Raw genomic sequence first — 26,289 nt, 5'->3', positions numbered from 1 at the left:
GAACGGGAGAGGTGAAGTGTGTGAAGTTAACAGGCTTTTATATATTTAGCTTGGATGGCTTTTAGGACACTGTTGCTGCACACCTGGAAATTGGAGTATGCAGTTGAGATTGAATTTCCCAGGAACTCCTTTGTCAACTAGTGTTCAAGACTTGGTTATGGACCAAACACAAGGCTAAAAGAGTAATTAGAGAAGAGGATCATGAGTAAAGAGAGGTGTAAGAAGTAGCATTGGCGGAGAATCCAACTGCTGGGAAGCTGAATCTGTAAAATTCTTGTGAAGAAAGGACAGGTTGTCTTCCTTGTGGATGTATATATAGATTGGGTATTCCGATGAAACTAACATGTTAGAATAGAATAAAATCATGTCTTATCATATAATGTGGTCTGATAAATCTAATGCTAACTGAATTGTCTTGTTGTTGTTGATATATATGATCATAAGAGTCTCTTCATTTTGGCTAAGTTTATTCTTTTCTTGATTAATGGCATGCTGCAACATCCCTTCACAGATGCAGTTCTGAATTGATCAAGAAGCTGAATATTGCCTCACTCCAAGTAGTATTCATTACACAAAATTATAACATATTTTCTTCTCATAAAATCACCATAAATAGACGTCGGACCACAAAATATCTTCTATCATGCTTTCTTGTCGCGTATTCATATTACATACGCATACATATTACAAAAGATCCATGTTGCACCAAAATGGGGTTGTAAAAATCATAATTAGCAAGAATTAGGGACAAATGATTGTGTATTAAGTTGTCCCTAAGTTGTTGACTATAAATATGTTATTAATTATCTATAGTTATAATTTTATATACAATTCTTATGACCGATCATTCTATATACAGTGGGAAGAATAAATAATTATCAATTAATATATATTTTTAATGATAACTTTTAAAATTATTATTCAATATTTTATTATTAATACTATATTTGTTGTAGTGTGTCTTAGTTTACATCGTTTAACTTTGGAGTATATGAATTTGGGATATGATGATTTTGACTATATATGTCACATTTTTATAGCTTGGTGTGGACCACATTTACTTTGTTGTTTCTTAATGTAGGTGTTGGTAGAGAGAGATTGAAAATTTGAAACTATAGTTGTTCACACAAATTTTGAATTTGTAAAAAGGAATTATACTATTAAAAGAATATCAACAAATTAAAAATAAATTATACTATTAAAAGAATATCAACAAATTATTTTTTTTTTATAAATTTAAATATATTTTAGGGAGTAAAATAAAAAATATAAATAATAAATGAGAAGGGCATTTTTATTCTGTTCATATCAAATTATTTATCGATAGAATTTGTTGTTTTTCATACTTCAGCAGATAAATACGATTATATATGTTAGGGGTGTAAAACACTCGAGTTCGGCAAAAAATTATGGCTTGAGCTCGAGCTTTTCTATTTTTTTATTTAATTAAAATAAAAATTATTTTAAAATATTTCTTTATTATATTATATTGACAAGTCCAAATTATTTGAAACAAAGACATATTCCTATTTTTCTTTAATTATTAGATAATTTAAAAATTAAAAATTAATATAAAATAAGAGATATAGTAATAATAATGAACTTACGAACTTGTTGATTGAGTTTGTTTTATATAAAAATTAAATATATAAATACAAATATTATCTTTTTATCATTAGCTAAATTTAAAATATATGATATTGTTTAATAATTATAATAAATGATTAATTTTTTAATATAAAATAGATATAATATTGAATATGGACTTAAATTTATAAAAAAAATATATATAAAGAAAAATATTGGGTATAAACCCTTCAGTAGTGAGCCCAAAGAAATAGATTCCTAGCTCAACTATACAAGAAAAAATGGGTTACGAAAAACCTTAACATTACAAACCAATATACAATAAAATATAAACAAATCTTAAATAATATATAGAATATATTTACAGATCTAACAACAATATTATAGATCCATAGTGGAAAAGCCCATGGCCACAAAGACCGGCAACCTCTCACAGTTGCTCAAAATCCAAATAACAATAAGATACCTAGGCCACACAGACTCACTTGAACCACAAAGGTTTCTTACATAAAGAAAGGTTCACGAAGAACGTATCAAAAAAATGAGGAGAAATGATTTCTTAATCTGTTACTTGAAAAACCAGAAGCCATGGAAGGCTTTTATAAAGGTACAACATTGAAGACGGAGGAAAAGAGAGGCGGTGGAGAAGGATTTCCAAGGCCATGAGAATTAATGAGAGGAGAAGCAAGGGAGAAGAAGCCAGAGAAAAGGTTGTGAAAGAAATGAGGGGCATAATGAATTACGTTTAGGGTTATTATGCATAAGTATAAAACCTATCGGATCAGTTAAGTGGGTGGAGTCGATAGGCTGGGTGCAACAAATGGGCTAAGGGAGTTTAGTGGGCTTGAGCCATCCAAATAAGAAGCCTAGGAACATTTTTGAGTTTGGATCTACCAAAGGGTCATGGGATTCTCAATAAAAAGAAAAAGTTAAAAAGCTCGTGAGTTTATCAATAAAAGTTTGAGTTCGAACTTCAAGCTCATTAGAGGCTCGAGTTGGGCTCCAAATAGAGCCAGCTTGCGAGCTCGAGTACTTTGGCACTTCTAAGATTATACGTAGTTCAGTAATGTGAAATATATTTAATTTGAAAATAAATTATATATAATTTTAATTTCGATTTTTGTCAATTAATTATGTGGCTGAAGTACTTCCAGCGTCACGGACCTGTGGTTCTTGACTGCTCGTCTAGGTCCACAAACCTCCTCCAGTACTTCGATACAGTTTGATAGCAAGATTAGGACTAGAGAGTTTCCACCTCTGTTTTCTTCGTGGGCGCTTCAAATTCAAGGAAATTACCCCAAAGCTCAGTCTTTTGGCTTGCGGGTTCCTGCAATTCGGCTGTTTAATGGCTTCGGCAATGCTGAATGGAGCTGAAAACATCACTCTCTTTAGAGGGATTGCCCCAACCCCAAAAGGGTTAGGTTTTCTTGGTTCAGATTTTCATGGCAAGCATTTCCCCAAGTTAACTTCAGTTTCATGTGGCAGGATTTCTGCTAGGCCTGGAAAGAACAAAACCCTCATTACAAATTGCAGTCTTTCAGCTTCTAGACCAGCTTCACAGCCAAGATTCATACAGCACAAGAAAGAGGCGTTTTGGTTTTATCGGTTCCTTTCAATTGTTTATGATCATGTGATAAACCCTGGGCATTGGACTGAGGATATGAGGGACGAGGCGTTGGAGCCAGCTGATTTGAATAATAGGAAATTGACTGTTGTGGATGTTGGTGGAGGCACAGGGTTCACCACTTTGGGGATAGTTAAGCATGTGGATGCCAAGAATGTAACCATTCTTGATCAGTCCCCACATCAGCTTGCCAAGGCTAAGAAGAAGGAGCCCTTGAAGGAATGCAAGATAATTGAGGGGGATGCTGAGGACCTCCCGTTCCCCACTGATTATGCTGATAGATATGTTTCAGCTGGGAGGTATATTCTTGAATGTTATGTGCTCATTGTTGCATTTCTAACCTTGTTTCTAGGTTTCTTTGATTGCCTCAAAAGTGTGAAGTGGGATTGAAGCATGGTGTTTGATGGTTTGCCTGAATCATGTTTTCTTATTGCTTGCTTTGTAGTTGAATGAGGTTTTGTTTCTGATATCTGTACCACACAATGTTTGTCCAGTTCTATTGCTTAGCTGTTGGGCTCATTATCTTACTGAGTCAGTGTGCCTTTGCTGGAGAGTTTAAGCTTTATTATTCTCCTTTTAACTGTGAAATAGTTTATCAAGTCCACTTCAGCAGTATATAGTTATGACTTTGCACCTTGTTTCCTTTTCTCTTGTTTTTTTTTTTGGGTAACTTTTTGCATATTGAAAGTGATACTTGAAGCGAAAGTGGGAACGACTCCAAGTTGAACTCAACATTGTGAATTGCCTGTATTGTTCTATAAATACTTCTGTTGATTAGTTTCAGACATTTTACTGTTTTTAGAACCTGTCAGGGAATTGGTAGGTGCAAGTATTTTCAAAACTCATGCACAATAAGCTGCTAACATGTCATGGACAGTTACTTTTTGGTAAATCTTGTGGAAGTTTTCATGACTTTGTGTATCTTCTCAGTATTGAGTACTGGCCAGACCCGCAACGTGGAATCAGGGAAGCTTACAGGGTTCTGAGACTTGGGGGAAAGGCCTGTCTAATTGGTCCTGTGTATCCAACATTTTGGTTATCTCGTTTCTTTGCAGATGTGTGGATGCTCTTCCCAAAGGAGGAAGAGTACATTGAGTGGTTTACAAAGGCAGGATTCAAGGATGTCCAACTTAAAAGGATTGGTCCAAAATGGTATCGTGGGGTTCGCAGACATGGGCTGATCATGGGATGCTCTGTCACTGGTGTAAAACCTGCATCTGGGGACTCACCTTTGCAGGTAATTTTCTGATTGTTCTTCTAAGTATCAAGTAAATTCATCATTTTACTTTGTACCTTCATGCAACCTTTGATAAACTTGCTTAAAATCAACTTTTTTGTCACCTGCTTGTCCACCTAAAATTTTTGAATCTGAATTCTTGATCATTGTTTTGTGAGCAAAATCTCCAATATATGCATTAAGATTTTCCTGGAAATAATAAACAAGCAGCGTTTTTGGTTTCTTTTTGATAAAATTATTGAGTTCTTCCTGTTGTGGTCTCCTTGGAACTGTAAGCATATATCTAACGGTTTTCCATGGATTTGTCTACGAGTGTAATCTAGGATAATGTTAGTTACTGTGGGAGTTTATGTTGAAGGGATTGGGGGTGTTACAAAGAACGAAGCTCTTAGTAAACATATATTCATGATAATTAATGACCATGTGGTACTTACAACTCTAGTTATTATGACGAATATTTCTCTCTCATTTGTATGCTAGAGTTATATTTTGTCGTCGAATAATTGAAGTAACATGAATTATCAAAAAAAAAAAAAAGTAACATTCTTCTGACATTTTTTTTTTGGCAGCTTGGTCCTAAGGCAGAGGATGTATCGAAACCTGTAAACCGATTTGTGTTTCTTGCTCGCTTCCTTCTTGGTGCCATGGCAGCAACTTACTACGTGTTGGTTCCAATTTACATGTGGATCAAAGATCAAATTGTTCCAAAAGGTCAACCTATATAGGGTGATGCATCATGGATCTTCTCCCTATCGGAGCTGTTTACTGTCTTCTCTTCGGTCGGAGTGACATTTTCCAGTAGTTGTCTCAATTTAGTGTGTGGATCAATAGGCAAGCGTCCTTGTAGTTTTCCAGCCAAGAATCAAGCTCTGTACTTGGTTGTTCAAAGTTCAAACATGGCTAGACCAGTTTTCACCTGGAATATGATCAATCTTTTTCGGTGCTTTGTCCTGTAAAAAAGAAAGTATACTGGTCGCCATCTGCACTATTCCAAAGATTCACATTGCTTACCATTCTCATGAGGGTTTTTTATTTGGGTACCATGATTCCTCCTAAGCCCACTATGGCTTGTGGGAGAGAATCGTGGCTAATAACTTTACGAATTATGGTGCAGTAGAGCTCAAAAACATTTGGAATATTTCTTTCGTTGACAAGAAATAACCATAACACTTATTCCAAAAATTCAGTACAGTGGGTTTGTTTCTACAGCCACCATATCTTTCCTTGTCTGTTTTGCGAGCTTCGTCATTCTTCACCCAGAGTGAAAATCAGTAAAAATAACATATCCTGAATATTCTGGTGTCACAGATGATGGTTTGACAGGAGAATTTGGAAAACTAGAGATGGATAACTGAAGTTGGATGCACAGTCTCGTCCAGTACCAAGGAACATCCGAGAATTGAATGCTAAGTTTGGGAAGCACAAAACAGAAATATCTCACTAGTATTACAACAGAAACCAAAGATCCAACTCAAGATTTCGTGCTTCACACCTACAAACAACAATGATAAGTGGCTAATTTAAACCATTATCTGGACTCACGTCTTCATATGATACTAAGCCCCGTTGGCCACTGGAAGGGGGACTGGATGGGGAACTTCTGGGAGGTGATGAACGTTTTCTTGCTTGCTTTCTGGAAGCAGCGTCAGCCGATCTAGATTGAGATGAACTGTGGCTCCTGGAGCGTGAAATAGACCGTCCTCGAGCTGGCTCATCATCCTTCTGTGGGCCAAGACGAGATTTCAATCTGTCGCTGAGCACTGGGCGCCTATCTGTGGGACTAGGACTGCGCACAGGGCTTCTGCTATAGCGCCTACCCCGACCACGGTAGGATCCAGGGCTTCGAGAAACTGACCTGCTCCGACTCCTCTTGCGTTCATATCTATCACAAGCGTGCTACAAATTAACATCTCATTTATGACAAGACCAGTAAGAAGCACATCTCAACGATCCATAGAGGTTAGGTAACAAGGATTCCGGGAGTTTCATAGAGCATAATTAAGACACACAAGAATATGCTGGGCAATATCATTGAAGGAGGTTATGAAAGAGAAAAGCAGAGGCATAGACCTGGGTGGGCTCCTTCCTCTTCTTGGAGGACTCCAGTAGCGTCTTTGTGGTGAGCGTTCGAATTTGCTTCTGTAGCTTGAATACCTAGAAAATTCATAATTAGCAAAGTTGACATCTTATGTGAACATTAATATCAATGAATACACAAAGGCGCTTATAGACGTCACAACTTGTCTGCGCTCTCCCGTTTCGTGAAAACTCAACACTTCCCACATAGATTTCAAGCATTCGCTTGTGGTGAAAATTGGGGGTGGAGTGGATAGAAATCCTAGATCATATCATCAGATCACAGTCAACTCAAGGTGGAAAATAGGGGGCATTACGTGAAGTAACTTAAAAGTCCAAACTCCTGCAACAATCCTCTGCTTGGAATGCAAAAACAACATACATTGCTGGTAATTTTGAGAATGAGGTTCTGAAGGGGTACAATGAGTTGGAACACAATCTCTTTACAAACTTATAGACGTGATTTGGCAATCCTGAATTACATGGACAAGGCATCAACATATTCAATTTTTGGAAGCAGAAACACAAGCTTACAGAATTCAATTATTGCTAACTTCACAATGACTACATGCAATGGGGGAAAAATTGGATTACAGAGTCCGCGCATGTTTCTCATAATTTAGGAACCAACATTTCTCATGTATCTAGGCATCATTCAGGTCTTCTGACAGTGACCAGTTTTAGCGACATACCAAAAGGAGCTGCTAAAAGCAAGAGGAACATGCTTAATAAATAACAAAGAGCAAATCAGACTTAGAAGCAGGCATCAGACACTACCTGTCTTGGTTCCTCTGAATGTTTCTTCCACCGTAACGATAAGATCTATCAGGTGAACGTTCTGGAGATGGTGTGCGATATTTTCTAACAAATGCATATCGTTCAGTGAAACCCCGACCTTTTCTAATGCGCTTCTGAGTACCACCTGGAGAGCGGCTTCGAGACAAATCCCGACCATGACTAGAAGGCAGAGGGTCCTTACTTGGGGGACTTCTGACAGGACTCCTTGAAGGCTTTTTCTCAACTTGCTCACCAGATGCTTTAGGAATTTTACCACTCTCTTGAACTCTGGGACTTCTACTTGGACTGCTCCGAGGACTAGTTCTTGGCCTCCCACCAGAACTTGGTGTCAGACTCCTGCTAGCAAAAAAATCAATAACTTGTCTAAGCACCATGGGTGATCACTAGTTATATAATTTCAAACAATAAAAATTAACAATTAGATCAAGTCATACTTTGAATGCAGATGTTGGAAAGACAAATAAAAATAAAGTGGTGTAGAAACAAATATCTGAGGCAGGTAGTGCAAAAATAAAGACAACCAGTGGACAAACCTTGATCTGCTTGAATTATCAGACTGATTCAGTAGAGCGGCAGCTTGATTACTAGTGATACGTCCCTGGCCATTATTTATATGGCCATCATTCTTTTGAGAAAATTCACCCTCTTCACGCGATGAGTCATCCCCACTGTGTTTTCTATCATCTCGCTTCTGCTGCTCCGTAAATTCGGAGAGAGGAACTAATGACTTCTTCTCCTTCCCTTTAGATTTCCCATCACAATAAATAACACGTCAGATACAGTAAAGCTTAATTAAAATAAAAAATACATCACTCCTGATTATCATCCTAGTCGTTGAGAAGAAACAATGAAATGCATATCTACAAGTAGAGCATCAAAGGATAAAATACCAAGACTTTGTGCTGGCTTCTTATCTTCTTTACTTGATGGATTGGTTTTCCGCGAAGATTTGCTCCTTCGCACATTTTCATCATCAGAACTGCTGCTTCCGCTACTACTGCTCCCACTACTATCACTATCAGAAGAACTTCCTGAGTTCCTAAAAATCAAATTTCAAAACAAAAATATAGCAAATGAGGATGTAATTTACAATAAGTTGTTCAAAGACAGTTCAGGTAGCTTCAAGACAAACCAAAATGTTGGTTCCAGAATCATAAGGACAGGTAACACTCTTGTATCAAAATTTTTAAGATCTTTTTACCAATCACATGTATTTTGCCAAACATCTAGAGGCTAAAATAAGAATTTTATATTCCAAGAGACAATGAAATACATTAGTGGGATGTGCACATCAAGCTGGTGAAAGCACTATATGCAGATGAGACAAAAAATTGATATTGACAGTATAGAGAAAGACCTCTTAGACTTTCGCCTTGATCTTCTATCACGCTGAGCTCTCCGCTTCTCCCTTTGACCACCCCTCTTTTTTCTCCCATATTGATGCCTTCCCTTCTTCGTCAATTTCCTTTTCTTCCTTCGTCTACCATCACTAGATGAAGTTGAAGAATAAGATTCTGAGGAAGAATCTGAATCAGAGTCTGAATATGAATCAGTCTCTGATGAATATGAGTCCGAATCAGACTCAGAGCTGTAAGAATCAGATGAAGAGTAGCTCCTCTTTCTCCTCTTATCCTTCACAGATGCTTTCTGCTTGCCTTTGGCCTGACCATCGGAACCATCATTAGATGGATTGCTTTTTGCTGCTTTTTTCTTCTTATCTGAAACAGTGCATAAGCAGAAATGTCAAAACAAAATTGGCTAAAGATACAGAAACAACTTTTTCCATCTCATAATTGCAACCTTTCTGAGCTTCAACTGAATTTTGTAATTTCGCCTTGGACATCTCACCACAATCTACAATTTTTACAACTCCAGCTGGTCTCCCATCAGCTGTTCCTAACTGCTCCATTTTCTTTACAACGTCCATTCCCTTCACAACCTTCCCAAAAACAACATGTTTTCTGCCACCAAAAGAAAATTAATAACAATAATAATAACAACATAAGACCTTTTTCACAATCACAACAAATGTGGAGTTAAAAATAAAATAAACATATGAAATCAAATAAATAACATCTAACAAACTCTGAGTAAAATTGAATACCCATCAAGATGAGGTTGCCGTTTAAAAGTTATAAAGAACTGAGATCCATTGGTGTTTGGTCCACCATTGGCCATAGAGAGAAAACCAGGCCCACTATGATCCAACTTGAAGTTTTCATCTGTAAAGAAAGAATGTGAATGTGTATTTAATTGATAAAATAAACTACTATCAGGTCAGGAGGGCTCAATCACACAGAAAAACATACCAGCAAATTTCCCTCCATAAATACTTTCACCACCAGTGCCTGCAAACGATTAAAAGGTTGTGTCTTACGAGTCTGAGCATGAAGATGGAAGTTACATCGAGCATCTGCCATTTGAAAGTACGAGATCTGGAAGAAGAAAAGCATACCATTTCCTTTTGAAAAGTCACCACCCTACAGATGAAAACAGACCATAAATTAGATTAGCTTTCCAAAATTCTCTTCTGTATGCATGATGAAATTGAAGAATGGCAATAAAAAGATAAAGAACCCCCATCCAAATACTCCAGTTAGATACTTCTAGGAGTAACAATGACAAGACATGTGCCATGAATTTTCTTTTGATCTAGTTTGTCAAAAGAAAATTGCATAATTCAAAGCCATAGTGATGTAGTACAAATTCCATCTTTCTACATGCTATTCAAAGGTTGGGCAAGCTTGGATAACAACAACCAAGCAGCTGCTGTCCACAATTGTAAAAGTTTGCCTCAGTAGAAATGATACAATAAAAAATGGGAGAACTTAAACCAGCCACACATTAGTCAAACATCAAACAATATGCCTAAAGCATGACACCAACATATGAGCCTATTGAGGTCTACCATAAAGAGTCAGGGTCAGCAAGAGGAAGAGAGAGACAGGAAGATGGACTATCCTAGTCCTCTTTCAACAAATAGAGTTAGCTATTAACATGATATAAGAAACGAACAACACTTGCATGAAAATTAAGCAGCAACTCAAGATTTTCGTCTTTGCAAAGATTATTTTTTAAGCACATAAGAAGCATACTTGAGCCATAAATCCTTTTATTATGCGATGAAACGTGGAGCCCTTGTAGTGCAGAGGTTTGCCTGTCAAGGATCCAACACCTTTCTCACCTGCAAGAAGAAATGGAATACCACTGAAGAGACAGTCAAACCAAAGACTTATTCAGATAGACTCCTGAAATAACTGTCCACCAGAGAATTTTTCAACCGGACTCCGAGACATTTCATTCATATAAATTACAACAGAGTAAGAGAAACAAACTGACGGTAGAGATAAGAGCAAGAACACACTTCCGTGTTCACAAGAATTAGATCTTTCACAAATTATCTGAACAATACTCTTATGCATTATCAACCCAAAAAAACACATGGAATATGTATACATAATATATAAAAAAGCACAAATATCAAACTGTGAAAGAGATAAATTAAACGATCCAAAAAGGATACACTAGAATGAGAAAAAAATTCCGAACTAGCAAGAGTTAACATTGTACCTAAATATGAAAATTTAACAGAAAAGGAAGCATCACCCACTGATGTTTCAGGATACTAGAACACAAAATGCAGTGGGTCATAGTAAAAGCATATGCATTTACAAACAATCACACACACAATCTTTGTGTTTCCAGCCTCCCGGCCCCCTTTCCTTTAATTTTATTTAAATAATCATCATTCATGCATATATGTTACAATCATTCAATAATATTGAGTCTCTTCAGCTAAGTTAAAATACGAAGATGATCAATGCATAACACATTCACTATAAGAAACAAGTAAGGCCATCTGCAAAATTGCAGAAAACAAAAGTAAATATATTGGTAATTCCACCATTCAATAACTCAGGCTTCTTGCAAAATCAATCCTAGCGAGAGAAATATGAACTGTGCTTCAGCTATCTGCAACTGTGTTAAATTTAGAAGTTCAGAATGTGACAGGAAAATGAATTCTTCCGTCTTAATCCAACTTAATTCTGGACATAGTGGAAAAGTAAAGGGACTTGATGAAGAACGAAAAAGCTTTATCAATTAATTGTACGCATTAACAACATGATACAGTTAACAATGTAACAAATGTATTCCCAGAATGATTTCATCCATATTAATCCAACCTATTTCTGCATTTAACAACTAAAGGACTGGACGAAGAATCAAGTACCTGCGTAAATCAACCACATGATACAGTTGAAACTATCAGCAATTTATTCCAAATAGGTAGCTTAAGACTTAGAGTAATCATCCACAATTACAGGGAAACTTGAAATTATGCAGTCATGAGAATAAGAATTTGATATTCCAAACAAAGCAAAGTTCAGCAGCAATTTAATCTACCTGTGCAGAGTGCCCGGAAATTTTCAGCTGTCTTAGGGACAACATCAGCAAACAACTGCATTATACAGAAACGTGTAAGTTATAAACACCCGGGTGGTGTTGAAACATTTCAACGGTTTGAAGGTGCTTTGCATAAGACAATTACCTCGATAACAATTCTTTGAGTGGTATCACTATCAATAGAAACATCCAAGAAAACTGATGGGTTCTTCGTCGACTTCATATTATTCAGCGAGGTAAGCTAAGATAGCACAGACATCAGAACTAAGGATGATCAATGATGGTCTCCGGAAAATCTTTTGCAACACTATAAGATTGCATATAGGATTAAATGAACATGAAACTATGCATGTCAGGGATCATTCTACCAAGATGTAAAAGCTTGACATAAGTTCTAGTCCAGATCAAGTAATATCAGAGACAGAGTTCTGTTAGTTGGCTCCCACAGTATGCAAATTAACATGGAAATGAAGAAATGGCAAAAAATAATGATTAAAAAATACAGACTTTAACAAAAATAATAACTGCACTGCAGCCAACAAGAAGGACCATCTGGTTTGTCCAAAACAACTAAAAAGAAAGACTGTCAGCAAGAGGCAAAGCATTCTCTTCAAAAAAAAAAAAAAAAAAAAAAAAAAAAAGAAAAAACTCTTCAAAAAAAAAAAAAAAAAAAAAAGAAAGAGAGAAAGAAAGCAAGAGGCAAAGCATTACTACTTTAGATCACAAGAAATTGATATCCTCCAAGTCTATCACCCTTTATGGCTTACGCTGCTAAAATTTTCCCAAGTTTGAGGAATAAAGAATGAAAATGTCATAGGCTCCCAAGCCAATGAAACTTCTGACATTCTAAAGCCTGATTCAGAACACAAACATCCCAAAGCAACCATGAAAACCAAAGATAATTATTGAAAAAGTGTGAAGCATGCACTGTGACTGAAACACCAAATCTGTCAAAAGATTAATAGATTAATAGACCCCATTGCAAATAATGGCCATATGACATTAAATATTTTGTTGATTCACAGTTGAAACTTAAAGTTATAGAAAAACTTGAACACCAAGTCAAAGAGGACTTTAAAGCAGAACACAACTACATTTAAAACCCTACAAGCTCTAAGTTCCAAACCCTTCATTCATGGCTAGTCACAAGTTTTCACTTCGCTTGGAAACTCAGTTAGAATTGGAGGAAATCTTTCTTCTATCAGCTACAATAACATGAAATGACAAATCGCAGGATGGCAAAAACCCTGAAGTTTTCCATCTCAGAGTCCCATCTTCCCCGGGACACTGACTTCAGAAAGATAAAATTAGAAAAACTGAACCAATTCACAACCCAATAATTCATTGAATTCCAATAGAATTTGAACTCCACATTCAAATGTCATATTTTACTATTTCAAAAGGAGGGAACACAACAAAAAAATATTAATAATTCCTGACCGGGTTCTAACATCAATTCAAATCTTGAGAAAAAGAAAAGAGATCCCTTCGTAAAACCTTAAACCCACATTCTCGATTCTACAATACAAAAGCACATAAAAACCCAGACAACATCAGTACCGAACAAACTATGCAACGCATGAAACATGAAAAAGAATACATATATATATATATATATATATATATTACCACCAAAAGACAGAAAACTAAACTAGTCAGAATCATAAAACCCTAAACCCTAGTGACTGAACAAACCCACGGTCATATACCTCGAGCAAGAAAACTCTTGAGTGAGAGAGAGTGCTTCTTGAGAGCCAATTAAGCCGTCGGCGGCCTTGAGAAATAAATCAAAGTGCACGATATGAAGATTTTTGTATGGCAATGATTCTTTTTCCTCTTTTATGCTATTTTACTAAATTTTTCTACGCTGCTTGTGGTTCAAACTAACGGTAAAAAAAGCGCTTCTTCCTTGGTTAAATACAGTTTGGGCCAACATCTCAAGCCCAAGCTCATGGGCTCATTTTTGCTCCCAGAACTGTACATATGAATAAGGGATAAGTACACTCACGTTCCCTAAAATTTAATGTAATTACACATAAATTTTTTATAATTTAAAAAATTATATTTAGCATTTTTAAAATTTATTTTTATTTAATAAATAAGTCCCATTATTAGTCAAAATTCATTAAATTTGTTGACATTAACTAAAAAATTAAATGAAAATTGATATTTATTTTCAATTGATTTATTTATTTAATTATTTATAGGTATAATTACATTTTTCTCTCCTAAATTTTAGTGTAATTACATGTAGACCCTTTGTGGTTTGAAAAATTGTATCAGCACCCTGAGGTTTGCGTCCATCTAATAAATAAGCCCATCCATTCATCAAAATTCATTGAATTTGTTGATGTTAGCAAAAAAATTTAAAAAAATATATATATTTATTCAATTAACTTATTATTGACTTATAAGAGGTCAAATAATTTTTTTTACAATTAAATTACCATCATACATTTTCGCGCATTAATGCATATGATGAGGTATATCTTTACTGTTATAATTGAAGTTTAGTTCGAAAAAATTATTTGGCCCACAATAAATTAATTTAAAATTAGTCAATCATAAATATTAGTTCTCATTCAATTTTTTTGTTAATATCAACAAATTCGATGAATTTTAACTAATAATGGAACTTATTTGTTAGACGAAAGTAAACCTCAAATATATTGAACGTAAACTTTCAAATTACAGAAAATCTACGTATAATTATATCGAAGCTCCTGAGAGGGGAGTGTAATTATCCCTTTAAATTAATGCACGTGAGTTTAATGTTAATGTTTGTAATATTGTTTTTTTTTAAGTAGCATAAAATATATCCTTTTCACTTAGGTGCAATGTTCGTCTCAAATGTTATGAATGATGGGCCATTTTATGTTTCTTTTTTTTTTTTCCTAGCAAAAGCCACAATATTATGAGCTTGGAACTTTCAATTACTAAGTCAAAGTTTGTTAATCTTGATGTGTGAGATAATTTTTGATTTATTTACATTAAATTACGTGAATATGCTCATGTACAATATAACTTTACTTAAATTTCTCCTAATATAAGATATCCAATACAAAAAATTGTAAAAATCATGCCAAGAATGTCCCAATTATGACCATCCGATAATCAAATTAGAAATATCGTATGATAAAAAGGTTGTATAAATTTCATAGTAGCAAAATACGTTTGATAAGTGCTTAATGTTCGAAATTCTTCCATATTCAACCAAACATCATTTATATTTAGAGTTTAAGTATTTCAAATTTTTTAAATTTATAATTACTAAAATACATTAAAAATATTCATTACTAGTTAAATTCATTAATTCAGACGTATATATACATTTGTTTGTATTACAGATTTGCCCTCTAAAACGACTCGGAATAGACAACAAACATAGTTAAGTATCCCCACAAACACTCAAAATCAAAACCCAACAACGTAAAAGTCATACCACATATGATCTTTGATATTAGATTATTTTCCCACCCCTTTGATTAGGTTAATTAATTTTTTTCTCATCCTCCTGTCCTCTTTCAATTCAATTCAACCGTTGATTTTAGACCCAAAATCTTTGAGAATTTTCGGTCTTCAATGTAGACTGATTTTTTTTCTTTTTTCCCCTTCCCCTGATTTGACTTTTACGAACATTAATTTAATTTACTTAGGAAAATTTGGAAATGTTGTACCCTTATAACTCCAAACTTTGCGTTAAATCGGGTCATTGTTCACTAGCACTGAACTGGAAATTGCCGTCGGCAAATGGCGGATTCGTTGACGGAGGAGCAGATTGCTGAGTTCCGGGAAGCCTTCTCCCTCATCGACAAAGACTCCGACGGTCAGTTTTTTAACCGTTTAAACTTTTATGTTAGATAATCATTCGATATTACATTAAAAAAATTTATTAAAATAAGAGGTTTTGAGTTCGAATCTCATCTCATCTCACCGTACATGAAGGGGTGATTACTGTGGAGGAATTGACGTCGGTGATGCAGTCTTTGAATGAGCATCCGACGATGGAGGAAATCCAAGAAATGGTGAGTGAGGTTGATGGTGATGGTGATGGTACAGTAGATTTTGAAGAGTTCTTGGGTATAATGGCAAGAAAGATGAAGGTATTTTTTATGTTTTTTTTTTTTTAAGAATAGTTAATTCTAAATTTTGAAATTTCGATAAAAATTTGATAATTTCAGACATTGCTCGAATAGTAAAACCAAGATTTTACAATTGCTCATTTGTAGATTTGAGTGTAATATTTATTCTTGCAATAATTTTATTTTTATATATGTATTTTTTTAATCTATATATTATCAATGTATTTAACTAAATATTTGATACTTAAATATATAAAATAATGAAATAATTTTAAAAAAATGATAATGTTAGAATTGATATGGGTTTTGTAGGAAAATGTGGGGGAGGAACTTAAAGAAGCTTTCAAAGTATTTGATCGGGATCAAGATGGATTCATATCGGCCATTGAGGTAAATTACCATTTACTATATTCCAAAGAGTGTAGAACTATATACTCGAAAAATAATATTTAAATTGGACTATATATATATATATATATATACTTATGTGTGATTTTAATAATTTATTTTTTTGTTAATCATAATTATACTTATGTGTGATTTTAATAATTTATTTTAATAATTATACTTAATCATCATATGAGAATTCAAAATTCAATATTACATTTACACCGTCTCCAAAAACTTAATGTTTACAGCTAAACCCCTTTCGTTATGATTTGAACGAAAAATACTGATATTAGTATAAAAAATATATATAAATTTTTAATTTTATCCGTCATTATGTAATTTAAAATTAGTTTAATTGGGTGTGGATATGCAGTTGAAAAATGTGATGATAAATTTAGGAGAAAGAGTGAGTGATGAAGAAGCGGAACAGATGATTAGAGAAGCTGATGTGGACGGAGATGGGGTTGTGAGCTATGAAGAATTTGTGAGGATGATGATGGCTTCGCTGCATTAATCACTTTTTTTTTTTTTACATAATTATTTATCATCGTAATATATAATATATTAATATTGTGTGTGTGCATACATTGATTTGAAATTTAATATAATAAATCCGACCAACTTGTTGGAATTAATTTTGAGTATTTGAATTATATTTTGATGGATTTCAAATTTATTCCATATGAATCATTTAAAATAATTTAGGTAAGTTTATTTTTCTAATTTAGATATTCATCCGAATATATATAATTTAATAGAACGAGGTTAGAGATCAAACTGACGCCTTTAGGCAAAAGACGAGAAAAGCGCTTTTGAGTGCCATCTGGAAGCCGCGTGGATCCTCCCCTCTAATCTGTGAAGCTGGGAATCCGCGGTAAATACTGTTGCAGTAGCCTTAACGAGATAAAGCTCAGCACAAGTACCGCCCAATGGGCAGCGCCCCACCAACGTCTCCAAACTCCGACGACTACTCCGCCTCCGCAACCCTAATCCCCTTCCCCCATTCACTACCCCTCTTACGTGGGCCCGTCAAAGCCGGCCCAAGGGACCATCCCTCTACTGGTACGTACCTCCTCGCATTCAAAAACCCACGTGCCTGGGCCGCCGCATACGAGAATTGTAAAGCTCAACTCACCTCGCAATGCGAATCCGGGGCGCGAATTGGGTGCTCCATTTCTGCTTCCACAAAATGCAAAACCCCTTGGTGGAAAGTTCTTCTGGGTCTATCGTCCGAACAGGACTTTAGTGAAAGAGCCAAGTGCGAGGAGATTGAAATGGAAGCTTGTTTTGCAGCTGCAAGAGAAAGGTGCGGTGTCTTTGCGAAGGACAAGTGCGGACCGGTGTTCAAGAATGCCAGGATTGAAGTGAGTGGTTTGGATTTGAAAGTAGTGGATCGGAAGGAGGTTTTCAGATTGATTTCTGGGGTGAGTTTTGGGAATAAGAAAAGCCATGGGGCTGGGGTTTGGGGAGTAGACAAGTCTTGGGATGAGTTTTGGGGTAAATATGAGGTTACTACTGTTAGCGGCAGGGATTTATTTGGTTCCGAGGACATGAACATTGAGGATTATTTGAAAAGCAGCAGTTAAAATTGGTATTTTCGAGTTTGAGTATAAGATACTGAATTTGTTTGTGGGAATTGAGCTTTTCGGAAGCATTGCTCGGGCTTCCAGTTGTGGATTGCAACTGAAATGTGAGCTTTGTTAAACATTTTATTCTTTGACTTCACTTTTTGATGAACTATGTTACGGTGTCTAAGAATGTTGTTTCCAAACTTATGAGGTTTTCACATGTCTTGATAAGAATAACCTGAACCAGATAATATGTCATGACACACAAAATTAAATCAGCATGTATTCTCTTGCTATATTAGGTTTAGAGCATTCTTTATGCTCAGGTACTCCTGAGTACTTCATTTCTGTGATTCTTTGACATAAACATGTGTCACTTGGGACAAAGTAGTCCTTTCAAAGGACTGGACTACTAGAATTGCATTTTCTTAGTTCTTTGTATTGCTTTGTTGTCTTGGTCATATAGTAAACTGCACCAGTATACCGATGCATGAGTGTGAGGTCTCACCAACATTACATCAACGTTTGAAATTTATAGTTAAAGAAATACTTACCATGAGAGCGTTTGAAATTTGCAACCCCCACAACCACAGAACTTGAAGAATTAGTTTCTGTTTTTTGCCAAATTTAACAAGATGACTCTTGAAACATAGGTCGGAAATTTAATTTGACATTGGGAAAGAAATATATATCTGTATTAGAGTTAGAAGGGAAAAATAAACTCATCTAGAATACACAGAGGAAATGCTTTAGAATATTTGATCAGTTTTGATCAGTTGTATAAGACAATTAACAAATTTGTGTAATACTTGCAACTTGAACAGTTTCACCAGTGTCTTATGCTCTCTTATTAAATGTAATATTGCTATCTGTAAAATCAAGTTTGCAGGTCTCAATGTCTCATTAATGACTAGGCATTCAAATTGGTGCCAGAATTTGATTGAGAGGAAAGTGAAGAGTATGCTAGTATAATGATCTCGCCCATGATCGTGTTACATGCTAGGTTTGGCTAAATAAAATTGTTAGGGATAATTCTTGCTAAAGCCATTGATTTACATGTGTAGTACCTAAGTACATCCACAAAATCAAGTTGTGATTGCCGTAGGACTCATCACTAACTACCCCAAAGTAACTGAAGGTAGTTATATAGTTGATGAATTGATGAACATAAAATTTTCAAACTTAGCCAAAATTTTATTTCTTATCCTACTGAAAGTTGTCTAGTCTTGCATTGGAGATTGTAATGTGAGATGGTGATGTCAAAAATTCAAAACCCTCCATTGTCACATTATCACATCTGGTCTCTATTTACAGAATATTTGGTGCACCCGGTATATGCAGACATATCATCAGCTATGCGTAACGAGCTTGATAAGGAAATCTTGCTGAATATAATGGCTAACTTGTTTATGGTTTGTCAAATTTTTGTAGTCTACTATTCCAAACTTGTAATTATGCTCAACATCCCACTCTATCTAGTTATCTTGTATCAACTTAAAAAGATTTCTACAATCTTAACCTTTATTTGCCAACCCCAAATAATGCATTTCACTAGAGAAGAAAGCTATACTGGTGACATGCTTAGTCTATCTAAACAGTAGAGTCTTTGGATTACTTGGTTGTTAGTAAGGTTTGGCATTGCCACCAACGATTTGTTAGAGTGGCAACAATGCTCCCCTTATGTGGGAGAAGGTCCTGGGTTTTATTGGAAACCTTATAAACTTAAAACTGCTGTGTGCTACCTTACAGCACAGAGTTCCAGTTTGGCAAATCGATGAAGTTATACCATGGGGTTGGGGGTCTTGTTTTGATTCCTAATAAGGCCTGCTTTCTTTTTCTATTTTTTTTATTTTTTTATTTTTTATTTTTTGTTTTTGTTTTTGTTTTTGTGGGTGGTTGGGGGGGTGCTGTCAGTTCCACATTTGGTTGTGATCTTCATAGGACACTTCTTTACGTGACTGACAAGTTTTTAATGCTAAGGGCTGTTGGAGCCACTGCAGATGTGTATTATGTTGTAGGTTTGACTTTAGGCTCACCTCTGGAATCCATGTGAAGATGAGCCTAGACTTCAAATGTCACTTAATGCATATACAACACTTGTGGAACCATATCCGCTGAAGGTGAACTTTTGGATTCAAACAGCACAAATGTCTCTTCAATTTTTGTTAGGTTGCATCCAAAGTCTTATTGTGTCTCTCATTGTCTCGATCAGAATGAGAAGTCTACCATGTAAACTTCTAATTGATTGCATTTAACATTAAAATGTCACCGACCTATGTGTTTTACCAACCTTTTGGAGCTTTCTTGAGTACATTATTTTACTTACTGAGAACATTTTTCTTCCTTGAACAGGTAAACTTGAAGAAAGACCTGCAAGAACATTTTTACACTACACTTGCTGACCTGGCTTCCTTAGATTCAGATTTCCTTTTGAGCACTTTTTTCCAATTTGTCGATTGGCAACAAAGATGGAAGAAATTTTGTTATCAGGTAGGGATCATTTCTAGATGGTCTACTGTATTTATTTAGTTGGTTTGGCTGCATCCTCCCTCCGTGGTTGAGGACGCGGATGTTTGAGTGTGTGTTTATGTCTGCAGTTCAATTCCTTGATTATAGGAGCGAAAAAGGGGAAACAAAGGAAGAGGACGAAGACTAACCACTGCGCTTTTTATTCGATAACTCCCTTGGAGTGGAAAATATTGGTCTCCATATTGCATCTCTTTCCACAGGCTCTATTTATTTTTTCGTAGTCTTATTTTTGCATAATGAATTGCAACGTAATAAATGAAACCTTGGTGGATGAGTCTGTCAACAACTCAATTAGTTATTCACATACTTCACATGCAATTGTTGAGATATTCATGGAAAGAACAGTGGTTAGAAAAGTAGAGGAAGTTGCATTCTGTGACTTGTGGAGTCCATGCTCTACTTCATTAATAATAATGTAGCGTGAGGCGTCATGTTTGTTGCAGGAAATTGCCTAGCACTTTCTTCATATTGTTTTAATCGCATGTGGTCAAATTTCACAAGTCATGTAGAGCTCCTCTTGCCATTAATAAAACCAAGAATAGGTGGACAGATGAGCATGATCTTAACAGCCTAGAAGTTGTCTTCTTGTGAATGGCAATGTTATTTTTCAGCTTAACTAAGTACGAAACCGGAGATAGCTATTTATATTGAATTATAATAACTAATAGCAAGTCAATTGACTTGTGAGATGCTTAGTGATAACTTTTGGACAAAATGTGCTGGCCGTACATGATTTTGTTCTTCATTTACAATGCTGATGACAAAAATATCAATTTTCTAATTGAGTGTCATCTCGCTTTTACTTTATAGATGTTATAAAAATATTTTGATGTAGTTTTCTGGAAAAATTGGAATAAGTAAGAAAAATAATTTAAGGGATTTTATTTTTGTTTTTGTTTTTCGAAATGATAATTCTTTTGTCATAAGATATATCTTGAGAAGCGAGTTCTGAGAATAAATCCTATAAGCAATGACGCCCTATGTTTCTCTTTCTTATTGGTTGTTTTTTTTAATATGATGCCAACTTGGAATGCCTGGGAAATACACTTGCAACAAGTATTAGTCATCTTTCACTTACAAAGTCAATGGTGCGTGGTGATTCATTATACATTATGTCCCATCTCTATTTGGTAGTTTAATGGTATGTATGATACTTAACGCAATGGGAAGTTGAATTAGCAATCGCAAGTGGATTACGGAAGCTGCATATATATAAATATATATATACCTGAAATGTTCATTTGCTCAAGGTGTGAAGGGTTGTTTTGAGAATCCACTTGTTTGTTTTTACTTGTTACTAGAGATGTTGCGCTATCATTTTTCATCACTGCAATTACTTGGAAACATAAACATTCAAGAAACTTTAAGTCAATCTTTGGCTACTCTCTTGTTTTGTTTGTCCAAATGCATGTTGATGTGGTTGTTGCAAAACTCACTCTATCAGGCGACCTGCCGACGAAGGAAGAAATGTAAATAGTGGCGTTCACTCTGCTTTTAAATGTTGACATAGCTATTCAAGACACTATTATTCTTTTATGTATTTGTCAATATTAATTAATTATTATAGGTGTCCTAAGTGTTAGTATAGCGACATGTGGGGGGCGTGTGATTGTATGTGGGCTCTTGGATTCAAGCTCGTGCCCGACTGAATGGCTTTCAGGAAGTGAAATGCTCCATATTTCAAGTCCAAAAAGCCTGCATTAGAAGGCGGCAAAGTCGGCAATCAGGACTTTTGCAATGAAGTTTATTAATTGATTGAGAACTGCAGAATGTAGGATTGTTATATAGTCTGATGGGAGCGACTGATCACATGGAAAGTACAATAACAATTAGGGTAAATTACAACGATCTATCCTGATGTATGATGTAATTATAAATATCATCTCGTTGGTTAGAAAACAATCAATACTCCCTTTGATTTTAATAATCATCTAATGATTAGCCCAATCTGTCATATTTTCATCTGTTTTGTAGTGAACCGATCAAAATGTCTTTGTCGATTAAAAATTACAATTTTATTTATTTTTTAAAAAATTTCTAATTTTTTATGGATTAAGTGGATAGTTATTTTTTTAATAATTTTTTCATTCTTCCCGTCTAAATTTTTAAAAAAATAAAAATATATGCGATAAGGGTAAAGTTGATAATTTCATACCTCTATTCAAGAATTACATAATTTCATCAAACATTAGGGGTATTTATATTTAAATAACAAGAATGTATTTGTAATTACGTTAAATTTAAAAAAAATGATTGCAATTTACTACCACTGATGCATGCATCTGGTACAATTCTTCAAAGTTAGAACAAGGAAGTGAGACAAAGAAAAAGAAGATTATAACTCCTGATGGAAAAATGCAAATGGAGTACGTTAATTCTTGGGCTTTTGTATCTTAGTGTTGTAGCAAATATGGCCTCAAAAAAATTGAATTTTTCAAATGCCAAACAGGGTATAATCTCACATTTTCCACTATTATAGTAAAAGTAAACATCTATATTATAAATAAAGGGAAGTACCTCTTTGGCGTCTTTTCATTTTTTGGTCTATTTTTTTATTTTATATTACATAATTATTTTTATAAAAATCAGGCGCGCGTGTACCACAAATTATTAGTATTCATAAAAGAAGAGAAAAGGGACATCTTTTGATGTACGAAACCAAGCTCTGCTGATTCAGCGACCAAGAAAGAAAAAATAAAGTGATGAGCAAAACATTAGACTTTTGGCATATTCAATACACAAATCTAAATAAGTGAATAGAAGAAAACGCGGTTGGACAGGTGGACAAGCCACCTTAAAAAGAGGATTCCTATAAGAGAAATTCTAGTTGGAATTAGGTTCACATCGGAACTTTAACGTTGTACTCTCTAGCCATTGTTTATAACGAACAAGCTCTATGTTGGGTCTAACACTGAACAGATCAAAGTAGACCACCTAAAAAGTTTGATCAACAATTAAACAAAACACTGTTTGCTACTTTATTGTGTTTGTAGGATCTTAACGATTTTGTCTTCATGATCAATTGTCAAAAAGGTTTCTTGAAAGCAAAGATGTTTGGAAATTTAGCTGAAGAAACTTGCATGCTAAGCAGAGATTATCTGTTCATTCATCCCTATCACCAAAGCTACCTCATGCTCTGCTTCTTACTGCAGCAGAGACCTTCAATGGCTGCGAGGTTTGAAGTGTCAGCATTCACATGTAAATGAAACTTCCGGGAAAGTTCCTTTAGTTCCGTGGTGATTGTCTATAAGAACTCTTGTGAGCTATGGCGTTAGAGTGAACTCCTTTCTGTGGTTATCTGTTGACTGCTATCCGCATAAGTATATTTGACATTTCTTTTCAAGAATTCCTTGTTTCTTGCTAGTTTCAGAGGGAAAAAATGGCGAGCAAACTCAAATATTCTTCAAATGTTTACTACGGTAACATTCAGTCCGTGCTGCTTAGTATCAGCACTGCCACTCTTACAAAATCCCAAAAGAAATGGAGGGTTGCTTGCATTGTCATATATGTGTCGCTATCTTTGGTGAAGCGCATTGTTTCTAAGAATAGAAAGTTGGATGCTCGGGTGCTCAATGCATTAGCCTCTCCTAGTTCTCCTCACAGAGTTCTTGAAATTGAGCCGGTCTCTAGTTATCTCCATGAAGTTGGGGATAATAGAGGGCTGTATGCTAAAATAGACCAAAGAAAGCTCACGGAAATGGTCAAAAACAAGAACTTAGATGAGCTCCGTGGGTTTGGTGGCGTTAAAGCCTTAGCAGAGCTTCTCAAAACCGATATGGAGAATGGAGTCCATGGAGACGAAGAGGACTTAAGCAAACGGCGCATGGCATTTGGCTCCAATACTTACCAGAAGCCGCCCCCAAAAGGGCTGATCCATTTCGTGGTCGAAGCTTTCAGGGACACCACAATTCTCATCCTCTTGGCTTGTGCTGCCCTTTCTCTAGCCTTTGGAATCAGAGAACACGGTGCACGAGAGGGCTGGTATGAAGGTGGCAGCATTTTCGTGGCTGTGTTCATTGTGGTGGCTGTTTCTGCAGCCAGCAACTTCCGCCAAGAAAGGCAGTTTGACAAGCTGTCTAAAATCAGCAACGACATTAAAATAGATGTTGTGCGGGAAGGCAGGAGGCAGAAGGTCTCGATCTTTGATGCAGTCGTTGGAGACGTTGTTTTCTTGAATATTGGAGATCATGTCCCAGCTGATGGCCTATTCATCGATGGCCACTCGTTCCACGTAGATGAATCGAGCATGACAGGGGAGAGTGATCATGTTGAGGTAAACTCAGTGCACAATCCATTCTTATTGTCTGGCTCAAAGGTGGCTGATGGATACTCAAGAATGCTCGTAATATCAGTGGGAATGAACACTGCGTGGGGCGAGATGATGAGCTCAATTACAAGTGAGTCCAACGAGCAGACACCGTTGCAGGAGCGCCTGAACACACTGACTTCTTCAATCGGGAAAGTAGGCCTTGCTGTGGCTTCTTTAGTCCTTGTAGTAATGCTGACTCGTTATTTCACTGGCAACACTGAAGATGAAGATGGGTTACAAGAATTCAACGGGACCGATAAGGATCTGAATGACATCTTTAACTCAGTGCTGAGAATCATTTCTGCTGCTGTGACCATAGTGGTTGTGGCCATTCCTGAAGGCCTGCCTTTAGCCGTCACGCTAACGCTTGCTTACTCAATGAAGAGAATGATGGCTGATCAGGCGATGGTGAGGAAGCTTTCGGCTTGTGAAACCATGGGCTCGGCAACAGTTATCTGCACAGACAAGACGGGCACTTTAACTTTGAATCAGATGAAAGTGACCAAGTTTTGCATAGGTCATGAAGAAACGGGACAAGACGTTTCTCGTGTTATTTCTCAAGATATTCTAGAACTGTTACACCAAGGAGTTGCTTTCAATACTACAGGTAGCATCTATAAGCCCAAATCAGGATCAGTAGTTGAGTATTCTGGAAGCCCAACTGAGAAGGCAATTCTCTGCTGGGCTGTCCAAGATTTGGGTATGGATATTGACAAGCTGAAGCAAGATTACACCATTCTTCACGTCGAAACTTTCAACTCAGAGAAGAAAAGAAGCGGGGTCTTGATCAGAAACAACGCTTACAATTCTAATTATGTACACTGGAAGGGAGCTGCGGAGATGGTACTAGCAATGTGTTCCTATTACTATGAAACTACTGGAGGAACAAAGAGTATGAGCAAAGAGACAAGATCCCAATTTGAAAAGATTATCCAGGGTATGGCAGCAAGCAGCCTCCGATGCATTGCATTTGCTTACAAGCAAGTGGAAACCGGAGAGTCCAAATCAAACGAAGATGATAAAACTACTATTTCACAAAGTCTAAGTGAACATGATTTGACGTTACTTGGGATAGTTGGTATAAAGGATCCATGCAGACCAGGTGCAAGAAAAGCTATTCAATCCTGCAGAGTTGCCGGGGTTGAAGTCAAGATGATCACTGGTGACAACGTGTTCACTGCAAAGGCCATAGCTGCTGAATGTGGAATACTCGAACACAATCAGCAGGTTGTGACCGGGGAAGTAATTGAAGGCGTAGAGTTCAGAAACTACACACCTGAAGAAAGAATGCTTAAGGTTGATACTATTCGTGTCATGGCAAGATCATCCCCTTTAGACAAGCTTTTAATGGTACAGTGTCTAAAACAGAAAGGGCACGTAGTGGCGGTAACTGGAGATGGAACGAACGATGCCCCTGCACTGAAAGAAGCCGATGTAGGCCTCTCTATGGGAATCCAGGGCACCGAGGTAGCAAAAGAGAGCTCAGATATCGTAATTTTAGATGATGATTTCTCCTCCGTGGCTACAGTTCTACGTTGGGGACGATGCGTTTACAACAACATCCAGAAATTCATCCAATTTCAGCTCACGGTTAACGTGGCAGCTCTGGTCATCAACTTCATCGCAGCAGTTTCTGCTGGCGATGTTCCCCTGACAGGGGGTCAGTTGCTATGGGTAAATCTCAT

General features: G+C 36.1%; 5 protein-coding genes across 10 annotated transcripts in view; 4 read left to right on the top strand and 1 right to left on the bottom strand.

The window, feature by feature from the left end:
* Positions 2,763-5,461, top strand: LOC105163320 (2-methyl-6-phytyl-1,4-hydroquinone methyltransferase, chloroplastic). Of its 2 annotated transcripts, XM_011081627.2 has the most exons (4): positions 2,763-3,003; positions 3,073-3,510; positions 4,142-4,448; positions 5,018-5,461. In XM_011081627.2, exons 1-4 carry the CDS (start codon positions 2,933-2,935, stop codon positions 5,171-5,173), a joined length of 972 nt encoding a protein of 323 aa, XP_011079929.1. In that variant the 5' UTR covers positions 2,763-2,932; the 3' UTR covers positions 5,174-5,461. The 2 variants fall into 2 exon arrangements, with proteins under 2 accessions (XP_011079929.1, XP_011079928.1); XM_011081626.2 differs by having other exon boundaries at positions 2,763-3,510.
* On the bottom strand, positions 5,764-13,597 carry LOC105163319 (peptidyl-prolyl cis-trans isomerase CYP63). The gene is made up of 14 exons (XM_011081625.2): positions 13,436-13,597; positions 11,872-11,967; positions 11,727-11,781; positions 10,418-10,506; positions 9,778-9,802; positions 9,632-9,670; positions 9,427-9,544; positions 9,123-9,283; positions 8,680-9,040; positions 8,213-8,361; positions 7,856-8,063; positions 7,302-7,658; positions 6,519-6,602; positions 5,764-6,330 (listed from the first exon to the last, which is right to left on the bottom strand). The coding sequence occupies exons 2-14, from the start codon at positions 11,947-11,949 to the stop codon at positions 5,964-5,966; spliced, it is 2,091 nt and encodes a 696-aa protein (XP_011079927.1). The 5' UTR covers positions 11,950-11,967; positions 13,436-13,597; the 3' UTR covers positions 5,764-5,963.
* LOC105163316 (calmodulin) lies at positions 15,229-21,152 on the top strand. 4 transcript variants are annotated; one of them, XM_020694732.1, is made up of 5 exons: positions 15,229-15,552; positions 15,672-15,829; positions 16,121-16,198; positions 20,119-20,256; positions 20,364-21,152. In XM_020694732.1, exons 1-5 carry the CDS (start codon positions 15,477-15,479, stop codon positions 20,514-20,516), a joined length of 603 nt encoding a protein of 200 aa, XP_020550391.1. In that variant the 5' UTR covers positions 15,229-15,476; the 3' UTR covers positions 20,517-21,152. The 4 variants fall into 4 exon arrangements, with proteins under 4 accessions (XP_020550391.1, XP_020550392.1, XP_020550393.1 ...); XM_020694733.1 differs by having other exon boundaries at positions 15,236-15,552; positions 20,383-21,152; XM_020694734.1 differs by lacking the exons at positions 20,119-20,256; positions 20,364-21,152 and adding an exon at positions 16,597-16,746 and having other exon boundaries at positions 15,257-15,552.
* On the top strand, positions 16,865-20,252 carry LOC105163317. 2 transcript variants are annotated; one of them, XM_020694731.1, is made up of 2 exons: positions 16,865-19,886; positions 20,119-20,252. In XM_020694731.1, exon 1 carries the CDS (start codon positions 17,128-17,130, stop codon positions 17,782-17,784), a length of 657 nt encoding a protein of 218 aa, XP_020550390.1. In that variant the 5' UTR covers positions 16,865-17,127; the 3' UTR covers positions 17,785-19,886; positions 20,119-20,252. The 2 variants fall into 2 exon arrangements, with proteins under 2 accessions (XP_020550390.1, XP_011079926.1); XM_011081624.2 differs by having other exon boundaries at positions 16,865-17,888; positions 20,119-20,250.
* The window catches only part of LOC105163368 (calcium-transporting ATPase 12, plasma membrane-type), a 4,240-nt gene continuing 1,127 nt past the window's right edge, over positions 23,177-26,289 (top strand). Inside the window, exon 1 of the mRNA XM_020694839.1 lies at positions 23,177-26,284. Within this exon, the coding sequence (XP_020550498.1) occupies positions 23,675-26,284 (2,610 nt within the window). The 5' untranslated portion in view covers positions 23,177-23,674. The remainder of the gene's footprint in view (positions 26,285-26,289) is intronic.

Source organism: Sesamum indicum, linkage group LG6 (genome assembly GCF_000512975.1).
Source record: "Sesamum indicum cultivar Zhongzhi No. 13 linkage group LG6, S_indicum_v1.0, whole genome shotgun sequence".
NCBI lineage: Eukaryota > Viridiplantae > Streptophyta > Magnoliopsida > Lamiales > Pedaliaceae > Sesamum > Sesamum indicum.
The sequence above is the reverse complement of the archived record's forward strand: the minus strand, read 5'-3'. Positions and strand labels throughout refer to the sequence as shown.

What these genes read in the sequence shown, in the direction of transcription:
- LOC105163320 (XM_011081626.2), top strand. Translation starts at nt 2,933, where the DNA reads ATGGCTTCGGCAATGCTGAATGGAGCTGAAAACATCACTCTCTTTAGA. An exon ending in AGATATGTTTCAGCTGGGAG is followed by an intron (nt 3,511 to 4,141) that starts GTATATTCTTGA and finishes GTATCTTCTCAG; the next exon opens with TATTGAGTACTGGCCAGACC. An exon ending in CTGGGGACTCACCTTTGCAG is followed by an intron (nt 4,449 to 5,017) that starts GTAATTTTCTGA and finishes TTTTTTTGGCAG; the next exon opens with CTTGGTCCTAAGGCAGAGGA.
- LOC105163319 (XM_011081625.2), bottom strand. Translation starts at nt 11,949, where the DNA reads ATGAAGTCGACGAAGAACCCATCAGTTTTCTTGGATGTTTCTATTGAT. An exon ending in TTATGGAGGGAAATTTGCTG is followed by an intron (nt 9,545 to 9,631) that starts GTATGTTTTTCT and finishes CTTTCTTTACAG; the next exon opens with ATGAAAACTTCAAGTTGGAT. An exon ending in TTCAGTTGAAGCTCAGAAAG is followed by an intron (nt 9,041 to 9,122) that starts GTTGCAATTATG and finishes GCACTGTTTCAG; the next exon opens with ATAAGAAGAAAAAAGCAGCA.
- LOC105163316 (XM_020694732.1), top strand. Translation starts at nt 15,477, where the DNA reads ATGGCGGATTCGTTGACGGAGGAGCAGATTGCTGAGTTCCGGGAAGCC. An exon ending in TAATGGCAAGAAAGATGAAG is followed by an intron (nt 15,830 to 16,120) that starts GTATTTTTTATG and finishes TGGGTTTTGTAG; the next exon opens with GAAAATGTGGGGGAGGAACT. An exon ending in GGAAGAAATTTTGTTATCAG is followed by an intron (nt 20,257 to 20,363) that starts GTAGGGATCATT and finishes TTATGTCTGCAG; the next exon opens with TTCAATTCCTTGATTATAGG.
- LOC105163317 (XM_020694731.1), top strand. Translation starts at nt 17,128, where the DNA reads ATGGGCAGCGCCCCACCAACGTCTCCAAACTCCGACGACTACTCCGCC.